The sequence below is a fragment of the Tupaia chinensis genome, unplaced genomic scaffold (assembly GCF_000334495.1).
Source record: "Tupaia chinensis unplaced genomic scaffold, TupChi_1.0 Scaffold140356_1, whole genome shotgun sequence".
Lineage (NCBI taxonomy): Eukaryota > Metazoa > Chordata > Mammalia > Scandentia > Tupaiidae > Tupaia > Tupaia belangeri.
The window spans coordinates 1,085,977-1,096,098 of NW_006200233.1; the positions used below are offsets into that span (position 1 = coordinate 1,085,977).

General features: G+C 55.3%; 2 protein-coding genes and 2 non-coding genes across 6 annotated transcripts in view; 1 reads left to right on the top strand and 3 right to left on the bottom strand.

Annotated features, from left to right (window-relative positions):
- The window catches only part of LOC102490566 (histone H2B type 1-H), an 18,779-nt gene that overhangs the window by 4,764 nt on the left and 3,893 nt on the right, over window positions 1-10,122 (top strand). The window contains exon 2 of one of the 3 annotated variants that reach the window (XM_014593365.2): window positions 6,251-6,399. The exons of 1 other annotated variant lie outside the window; for it this stretch is intronic. In XM_014593365.2, the coding sequence (XP_014448851.1) occupies window positions 6,251-6,399 (149 nt within the window). Of the gene's footprint in view, window positions 1-1,736; window positions 1,958-6,250; window positions 6,400-10,122 lie in introns of those variants that run through there. One more of the 3 variants, XM_014593367.2, reaches the window with a different exon arrangement.
- On the bottom strand, window positions 1,540-1,611 carry TRNAM-CAU (transfer RNA methionine (anticodon CAU)). Its single transcript has one exon. It is a non-coding gene; the product is annotated as a tRNA-Met (tRNA).
- On the bottom strand, window positions 1,973-2,043 carry TRNAG-GCC (transfer RNA glycine (anticodon GCC)). Its single transcript has one exon. It is a non-coding gene; the product is annotated as a tRNA-Gly (tRNA).
- On the bottom strand, window positions 8,991-9,926 carry LOC102497361 (olfactory receptor 2B2). Its single transcript, XM_006162691.1, has one exon. It carries the CDS (start codon window positions 9,924-9,926, stop codon window positions 8,991-8,993), a length of 936 nt encoding a protein of 311 aa, XP_006162753.1.

Below are 10,122 nucleotides of genomic sequence, written 5' to 3' on the forward strand. Positions count from 1 at the left end.
CCTGGCCGCTGCGTGTTGCTCCGCGTGCTGCTGCTGCTGCTGCTGCTGGGAATGGGGACTCGTACCAGCAAGTAAAAGGGCCCGTGCTTCAAGGCTGGGGAGTGACGTTCCACAGATGAGTACCCAGAAATGAAAACAGGCCTGCGATTAAGGATGGCATGAGCAGTTACCGGGAAGAAGAGGGTTGTCAACAAAAGGCACAGTTGTCAGGACAGAGGGTCGAAGACTTGCAGCTGGGTACAGGAAGTTCCAGATGTCCAAGAGTGGTGAACCGTGAGGGTGGCAGGAACCTGACCTGTGGGGCCGTGTGCTTCCGAATGTCTTTGACCTACCAGGCTATTTTCCAGCTCCAACGAGACAGAACTTAAGTTGCAGAAAATCAGTAAAATGCCCAATAATTCCAGTCATGAGTGGAAAGGCTGAAAGAGCAGAGGTAAGGGCCGCATCCCTCGGCACTGCTCCAGACCCGGCCAAGTACATGCTCAGTTCTCTGTCTTCTAGGACCCCAGGAGACCCTGGCATCTGGTCCAGAGCTAAGGATCCGGCAGGTGCAGACAAGTACTCTGGGGGACAGGAGACTCCAGCCCCACCACCCCCACCCACTGGGCCTCTGTCACACTTCCCCTGCCATTCCCAGGCTCCTTTTCCACCACTGAAAACCATCTCCAAAGTTTCTTCCAGCAGGAAAGGTCTGTTTCGAGAAGGAACCCTCCTCCTTGTGAATGTCACAAAGCTGTCATTGACAAACGGGTGGCCGGCTGCGTTGTGGTTGAGTCCAGGCAGCAGAGACCAGAGCAGGCCCTGACACGCTGTCAGTTTTCAGAATGATGGTCTGTAAGCAGCGGTCCCGCTCATGTTTGTGCTTGCTAACTAGAAACTTTCTGTAGAGAAAGAAGAATTAGAGCCTTAGGAGCAAATCGAAGCCTCCACTCAGAAGGCACATTCAGCGCCAAACTGAAATCCATCTCCTAACAGGACCCAGGAGGAAACCGAAAGCAACATTCTGTCTTTCTCGGGGAATTTTTCTTTTAGAGGAGTCACCTGTGCCCTTGAGGCCCTTAGCTGCCCCCAGGACCTGTGCTGGGTCCATGACACAGAAATGGACCCAAGCCGAGTGGGCAGGGTGAGAGAAGGAGGCCTCGGGTTCCTGAGGGGGCTGCAGAGGTAGGGAGTTGCAGAGCTATGCCATTTACCAGGGTTTTTTTCTTTCAATATAAAATATATTTCTACTAAATGGTCGTGTGGCTATTTAAAAAAAAAAAAAAAAAAACCTCTATACTTTTTTATAAAGCAAAAGAAGAATGGAGACTGCCGCCAAATTTCGGAAACGGAAAGTGTTCACAGCTCGCGGGGCGCGGTTCCTCGAACTGGACCCCGGCCTCGTTTACCGGAGCCGTAGGGTTCGCGGTTAACTCAGCTCCAAGCCCCGACACCACGTTTCTTATGTGGAAACGGCTTTCTGACTCGTAAATTGTTTTCTTTGTACCAGCACTTAATTCTAATGCCTGCAGGGTGTTTTCCTGAAAGGGAAAAAACAGATAGCAGAGGATGGTTTCGATCCATCGACCTCTGGGTTATGGGCCCAGCACGCTTCCGCTGCGCCACTCTGCTAACGACGAGAAAGGAGTGCTCATGAGTTTCCTTTATAGAATTTGTCCCAAGGTTTGCTGTTTCCAGTTTGTTTGGGAAAAAATTCTGTTTTTTCTCAAGATAACTGATTCTGTTCTGTCTTAAAGGAAAGGACGATTCTGAAGCGCTTTGATCCCAACTACTTCAACAGCGGACAAACTAGCTATTTCGGCAAAAAAAAAAAAAAAACGCTCAGTCCTGTCATCCGGTAGAGGCGATTCCAACGCTTCATTGTACAGTGCAAAAGCACGATTAAGCAAAAAAAATTATAGGCAAAATATCCAACTTCTGAAATACAATGTTTTTGAAATTTCGGAAAGATTAATGAAAAGAGAAATACCGTTGCATTGGCCGGGAATCGAACCCGGGCCTCCCGCGTGGCAGGCGAGAATTCTACCACTGAACCACCAATGCCACACGAGAGTCTTCCTTTCTAGCTCCAGAAATGATTCCTTAGCCTGTCAGAGTTTCTATGTCCTTAGAGATCCCAGGGGCTTTCCGCTTTCACGGAATAGATCTCCCTTCCGTTCCCTCCCCCTCCTCCCCACACAGCGTCCTTTCAACCCTGGAAGCCGGCGCGGGGAGGCGGCCCAGCCGGGCAGCGCCTGCTGCAGGGCGCCTTGCGGGGAGGGCGGGAAAGGCGAGGCCGGGGTAGGCAGAGAGGCGGGAGGGTCCCGGGGCCAGGGGCGCGTCCCTCGGCAGAGCCGCGAGTCGGGGTCTGCAGAAACCGCCGTCCGCCCGGGGCGCGCGCGGAGGCCGCGGGGCGGCCATGAACCTCCCTCCAGGCAGAGGTAGCGCGAAGTGTCCCTGGAGGACGGTTTTCAGAAAGGAAAAGGCACAGTGACGCGCGCCCGAACGTGTGGCGTGGGCTGAGCTCGCGGAGGCACGGGCCGGATCAGGGGTGAGGCCGTCCCGCCCGCCGGGAGACCCCGCAGCCCAAGGCGTCTCCAGATCCGAAGGTCGACCGGAGGGTGCAAACGAGGCCGCACTCGGGAAGGGTGTGCTCCAAACCCGTGTGCGGCGGCCGCGCCCCGCCTCGACCCAGTCAAGGGATTCGCAGATCAGACCCGAGTCGTTCCGCTCGGCCACCAGCCACTCCGGTGTGATCGGAAGTGGGCGACACGGAAGGGCCTAGAATTCTTGAAACACACACTGCCGAGCAGCCGTCGCTTCTCCAGGGGACGGGTCTGGACCTGGGGCTGCCCCGCCCCGTGGGGAAGCCAACAAGCGGGGCCCCGTGGGAAAGCCAACAAGTGGGTGAACGCGCTCGCCGCGGTGCCAAGGGCGCCGCCGGGGCTTTACCAACGCCTAGGGGCGGGGGGGGGGGCTTAACCCAGGTCCCTGAAAGAATGCGATGGCTATGGCTCGAACGTGTGTGTACCCCGAATCCCTGTGCGGGAGCCCCACCCGCAGTGTGAGTAAGGGGGCCCTGCGGGCAGAGCCTGCGAACGCGCTAGTGCACTTAGCAGAGACGGGGGTCACTCCTTTGCCGTGCGGCCCAGCAGGCGGCGGCACCCCGAGCGCTCCCGAGCAGGGGGCCAGCCCCTGACCCGCTCTCCCTCCCGCAGGACCGTGCTGAGGCCGCCTGCTCAGCCGCCCGCGGGCTCTCTGGATGCCCCTGCGTGCACCGGGTCTGATTTGGGGCCTAGGGCGAGAGTCCCTGCTCTAGGACCTCCGGGGTTTCTGCTCCTCCTAACTCTTTCTCTCATTGGGGAGGGGCTCCTCCGACAGGGTCCCCCAGCCCCAGCCCAGGATGACAGCTGTCCCACCTGTGTGTTCTGGTCACTCCAGCAAGCCCAGGGCCTCCCCTGTAGACCCAGCCCCTCACCCACACCCCCTGCACCAGCAGGGCCTGCTCCCCACCCCACCCTACCCCCCTCCCTAACACTCCTGCCTTCAATCATGGGGCCCGCCCTACGTTCTCATCCAATCCTGGTCACACCCCAAAGGTCTCCCTCTTAGGATATGTGTGGGGAGAGAGATGGAGACAGTGAAGGGGACGTGAGAAGCCACCCCCCCAGGGAGGATGGCCACAACACAGTCCCTTCTCCATTCTCCTCCAGGGAGAGGGCACACACATACACGTGCCCAGTGTGAGTTTCAAGCCGACAGGTCCAGGACTAGAACACAGTCAGCCATGTGGGAGTCCAGTAACATAACCGTTAGTCCAGCTGCTGGCTCCTCAAACGAAAATCCTTTAAATACACTGTAAATTCCTCTTCTCTACCCTCCTCTTCCTGCCCAGCCCACTCCCTGTCCCCTGTCCCCTGTCTCCAGAAACTCCAGAATCTCTGGGCCCTGACTCAAACTCCCCCTGCAACAACTCGGTCCCATTCCCTCGGCAGATTCTGTAGCTCAGGGAATCAGCCTCCAGGTGCGCATTTGTTATCCCAGTGTCCCTCACACACTCTCCTCTTTGTCCCCTTCTGTCCTGAGTGTGGGGTGGGCCTCCCTCCTGGGCACGTAGTTGCTGAGCCTGCTAGTGCCGGGCACAGATCCTCAGGGACAGCTGCACGGGCAACCGAAGTGCAGGTCGGGGCCCAGTAGTTCCCGGGGACCAACGGGCGGCTGGCATGGCCCCTGGGGTGCTGGGTTAAAGCCTATACCGGGGAGAGTTCACACACTATGTACATACACAGCCAGCCGGGGCAGGCATGTGACAGGGCTCCGCTTACACGCACACCACTTTCCAGTTCTAAGACAGCCTAGGCCCTGAGGAAACGTCCTTGAGCCACACAGGCTGGTGCGTGGGGACATAACCTGGGCAATGTGACCCGGAGGAGGCAAGGGCGGGACAGTGGGCTGAGGTCACCCCTGTGACACCCCAGACTTCTCAGGGAGACACCCCCACCCCTCGTTTCGGGAGCAGGCGTGGAGGCCCAGGAGGGTGGTTCTGCGGGAGGGCTGTGCCAGGGCCTCGAGGGTCCAACCAGCCCCGCCAGGATTGTCTGAGCACCTCACAAATGGACTGACCCCCCAGAGGCCCAGCGGGCAATCGCCGGACTCGTCCTCTTTGAGTCGGCTGGGAGTGGGCGGAACCGGGGCGGATCGCGGGAATGTGATGTGGGGTTGTCACAGCTTCGTGGACCGCGGGCGTCCAGGGCTCTATTCCAAGCACCGAGGAGTGACAAAATAAGCAAAAACGGTCCCCGAATTCAAGTGACTTCAGTTTTAGGGGAAAAAGACACTTGAAGACACGGCTAAGGACGCGTGCTTGGATGCGACTGCAGAGACGCGGCCACGTGGGTGGTGGACGCGGAGTGGGCGGGAGCCGGGACCCCGGGGCGGGCGCGGGCTCGTCTTCCGCGGGGTGCGCGCGCCCCCTAGCGGCACCTCTGCAGCGGCAGTGCCTTCGCTTCCCGGCAGGCGTTCGTCTTTAACAGAACTAACCCACTGAGCTGAAGCCCCGAGAAGCACAATTTCGTTGCTACATCTCCTTCCTCGTGCGGTGAGACGTCTCTCCCGTTCCTTGGGAAACATTTCATAATTCAAGAATGGCCGTAGGGTTCGCGCCAATTTGTTTGTTTCACTTATCAGTCATGGAAAAATGTCTTTTTAAAAGATTAAAGTGCCATTTACACAGCGGAGAGAGCTAATGATCTATATCCATGTATTTATAGCTGTTTACGTATAAACAGCTCTGTGCTCTAAGGCGGTGCCCACTGCCCCTGCAAGCTCGCTGGGGGAGCCCGAGGTGACCTAGCCAGCCCCTGACTTGAGTTCGTGGGCACCGTTTTTGTGTCATGTGTGCTTCTTGATCTGATTAACGAGAATTCCTCCCTTTCCTGCCGCCACTGGACCTGATTTATGCGTGGGGCGCCACACCCCTGGCCCCAGGACCGCTGGCAGACAGCTGTGTGCAGAGAAGGTCTTCATTTAGGGTCAGGATCCCGCACGTGGGGAAGGACGGGCTGGCAGCCCCGGTACCTCCCGGGACTTCCAGGGCTGCGGTGTGATCCCATACTCAAGGGCTTGAAAGTCAGGCCAGCCGCACATGGGAGCCCAAGATCCTGGGAGGAGACTGGCGGAGGAGGGATTGCAGCATGGCCATCCCCCCCCCCCAGGGTGGTGGGGGGTGTGATTTCTCACTTCCCCTCTCACTGTCTCTCTCTCTCTCCCTCTCACACACACACACACACACACACACACACACACACACGCATGTGCCCCAAGGCAAAAACTTCTAAAACAAACCAAAAAGAATAAACACTGTAGTGATTTCTCATATCTGCACAAGGTTTTTTCACACCACACTTTGCCCAGTGATCAATTTGATGCATGCACTGAGGAATGGGATAATTCCTTGTATTATTTCAAATGTATACAGTTTCATAAGACAGCAATGGGGCCAGCAGCTGGCATAGTGGTTGAGACGCTGGACTCCTACATGGTTGACCATGGTTCGAGTCCCAGACCTGCACTTGAAACTCATGCCAGGCACATGTGCATGCATGCCCAGAGTCCCAAGAAGAGAAGGGATTCTGGCATGGCCGTCCTCCCAAAGGGTGATTTCTTGCTTTCTGTCTCTCTTCTCTCCAGTGAGCATATGCACCCTATACTAAAAATCTCTGGATTCTTACTATTTTTCTTAATAATAATTATTGTAATCATTTTGTGAAAGTCCAATCCTTCCAGAGTTGGTTTTGATGTTATCGTGTGCAGCAGTAACACAGCTCTCCGTGGTGGGAAGGTCCCTGGTTCGTGTCCTGATTTCTCCCGGTACCTGCCCGGCATGCACACATGTGAGCCCATGTTCCTGGCTTGCTGAAGGTAGGTCACAGCAGGAAGACCATCTTGGGGAGCTCGCTCTCTCTCGCTCTCTCGCTCTCTCTCACTCTCTCTCTCAGAATAAATAAATAATAAAATTAATTTTTTTCTTTAAGTTGACTTTGCATTTCTTCAGGGGAGGATGATAATCCTGAATGGTACTAATGGCCATTCAATGCTAGTCCCCCAAAAGACACTTCCATATGGTAACCCCTGGAACCTGTGGCTGACCCTTACACGGCCAGAGCTGCACTGAAGTTAAGAACCTCAGGTGGAGACACTCCCAACCATTGCAGATCGAAAGCCCTTGGGGTGGTTCTGATGCAGGATGAGTTTCGAGATTCGCAGTGTCATGGCAGAATTACACTGAGGCAAAACCATGTGTTACAACAAAGTTTTAAAAATAAGCATTCTTGGGGCCAGCAGGTGGCGTCATAGTTAAGGAACTGGACTCATGGCTGGCTGCATTGACGTTGGCTTGAAACTCACTCTGGGCACGTGTGCATGCATGTCCAAAATCCCAGGAGGAGAAAGGAGGAGAGGGGATTACAGTGTGGCCATCCCCCTGGGAGGTGATCTCTCTCTCTCTCTCTCTCTCTCTCTCTCTCTCTCTCTCGTGCGCGCGGGCGCAAACACATATGCCCTATGGCAAAAACTTAAAATAAAAAGAAAAAAGAAGAACATTCTTAGTCTATTACTGTATTTCTTGGTTATTGCACTTTTTGTTTTTATGATATATTTGGTAGAAGGAAAAAAATGGAAAAGGGGATAGTGAAAAAGCAGTTAAAATAATTACAGTATTTGATGATAAAATGTGTGATAATATGTTTGATTGAGCCCATATAGTGTATTCTCGATGGGGAATTCATTTTGTATCCTGCAATCATACACAGTAAATGAATGTAAGATAAATAAAAACATTTTTTACATCCATGACAAAAACAAATGCATTCTACAGGGCTAACCTAGAGCAAATAAATAATTTTTTCATGTTTAATGAAAAAAAAAATGCATACCTTGACAGGTATGCATGCTTTGATTGGTTAGTTCCCTAATGTGACCTTGTATGGCTTTTACAGTAAAATTGAAAGAATGAAAACTAAACTAAGATGACAGTGCAGCATGTCAGAGAACCAAGCAGATAACCCACTAATGGTGTCGCCATCTCACTGCCCTGGACAGTCCTGGAGGCAGTCTGGAGGCAGTGCAGGTTACAGCCTGGGCTACCTTAGGGGGAGGACACGGAGTTCACAGGCTCCTTCTTACACTTGAAAAGCGCATTAGACGATGTGCTTTTTTATGACTTAAGCTCTAAGTGCTTTAAAGATTAAAACAGACGGCAAGTATAAACAGTAGAAGAATCGTCCAAAGAAGTCGGAAATCACTCTTTGATTCAGCTCTGAGATGCACCGGCAATTTTATTTGATTGTCGCAATAGAAAAGGACACTTCCCTTTAGGAGATGTGGAAAACAGGAACGAGAGAATTGAAGAGTTGAGTAAAGCTGTGGAAGGAAACCACTGTGGGCTTTGTGTTGTGTTGACATGGGGATAGCGTTAGGACCGAAGCCTTAGTCTTCTAGTTAGAACGAAGAAGAGGGAACTACAGATGGTTCCATAGGGCTCTGTCAGATCTACGACTATTAGGGGGAAACTGTGTGTGGGTGTGGGTGTGGGGTGGGTGGGGGTGGGGGTGTGTGTAGGGTGTGTGTGTGCGCATGGGTGTGGGGATGGGTGTGTGTGGAGGGTGTGTGTGTGCATGGGTGTATGGGGTGTGTATGTGTGCATATGTGTGTGAGGGTGTGTGGAGGGTGTGTGTGTGTGTGCATGGGTGGGGGGTGAGTGCGAGTGTGTATGTGTGTGTATGTGGGGGTGTGTGTAGAGGGTGTGTGTGCATGAGTGTGGAGGGTGGGTGTGAGTGTGTGTGGAGGGTGTGTGTGCATGAGTGTGGGGGGTGTGGGGGTGTGTATGAGTGTGTGGGTGTGTGTGGGTGTGTGCCGCATAACCATATGTGTATGCAGTGGTTTTGTTTCTGAGGAAAGAAATCTTAGGGTTTTATTCTAGTTTCAGAGAAGTCTCCGACCCCCAGGTGACAGACCCCTGGTACAAAGCTTCAGATGGAAGGTTCTAGTTGGGCTCTCTGGGCGGCTCCTACAAAAGTGCAGTCCGGGGACTCACGCAACGTACTCGGAGTCAGCACTGGTTCTTTATTCGAAGACCGTCACGGCAGGTCTTTCTGGGTGTGTGTTTTCCTTTTCAAGAGAGAGTTTTGCTATAGGGCACGTGCACAAGACAGACAGAGGGACAGGAAGTGAGAAATCACCCCCAGAGGGATGGCCACCCCGCAATCCTTTCTCCTTCATTCTCTTCTTGGGATCTTGGGCACACGCACATGTGCCCAGAGTGAGTTGTAAGCCACCAGGTCCGGGACTCGAACTGTGTTTGACTCTGTGGGAGGCCAGCGACTTAACCATTACGCCGTCCGCTGGTCCCACCACAAGAGAAGTGAAAATAAAGCAACTTGGGGGAAAAGACAGCAGGAAGCTACGTTCGCTCGGGCGCCTCGAGTCTCCGGCCAGGCCTAGCCCTGCTGCCCTCACTGGGGGGCGAAGGCCCTTCGGATCAAACCCTTCAAAGCCCCCTTCACGTCCTTGTTCCTGAGCGTGTAGATGAGGGGGTTCAGCATGGGCGCGATGACCCCATAGAAGAGGGACACCATCTTGCCGCGGTCCTTGGAGGCGGGCGAGGGTGGCTGCAGGTACATGTAGATGGCGGTGCCGTAGAAGAGCGACACCACCACCAGGTGCGAGCCGCAGGTCCCGAAGGCCTTGCGCCGCCCGCCCGAGCGCATGCGCAGCACCGCGCGGCCAATGAGGGCGTAGGACGCGAGGATGAGCCCGGTGGGGACGAGGAGGAAGAGCACGCTGATGAAGAAGAGCTCGGCCTCGTTGGCCGTGGTGTCGGCGCAGGACAGCCGGAGCAGGGCCGGGACCTCGCAGAAGAAGTGGTCCACGTGGCGGCGGCCGCACAGCGGCATGCGCACGGTCCAGCTGGACTGCAGCAGCGAGTTGCCGAAGCCGCTGAGCCAGGAGGCCGCCGCCAGCTGCAGGCAGAGCCGCCGGTGCATGACGACCGGGTAGTGCAGGGGCCGGCAGATGGCCACGCACCTGTCGAAGGACATGACGGTGAGCAGCAGGCACTCGGTGGAGCCCAGGGCCAGGAAGATGAAGAGCTGCGCCACGCAGCCGGCGTAGCTGATGAGCTTGCGCGCGCTGCGCAGGTTGGCCAGCATCTGCGGCACGGTGCTGGTGGTGTAGCCCAGGTCCAGCACCGACAGGTTGGTGAGGAAGAAGTACATGGGTGTGTGCAGCTTGGGGTCCAGGCGCGACACCAGGATGATGGCCAGATTGCCGAGGATGGTCAAAATGTAGGACACCAGGAACACCACGAAGAGGGGCAGCTCTAGCCACGGGCGGTCCGAGAAGCCCAAGAGCACGAACTCCCCGGGGCTGCTCCCATTGACCCAGCCCATGGCGACGCCGGTCCGCTTCCCTGGAACGCAGCCAGCCGTGAGTCGCGTCCGCCACCGCGCCGGTTGTCACGTCGGTTCCCTAGGTCTGTCGCGGCCGGTTCCCCAGGTCTGTCGCGGCCGGTTCCCCAGGTCTGTCACGGTCGGTTCCCCAGGTCTGTCACGGTCGGTTCCCCAGGTCTGTCACCGTGACAGACCT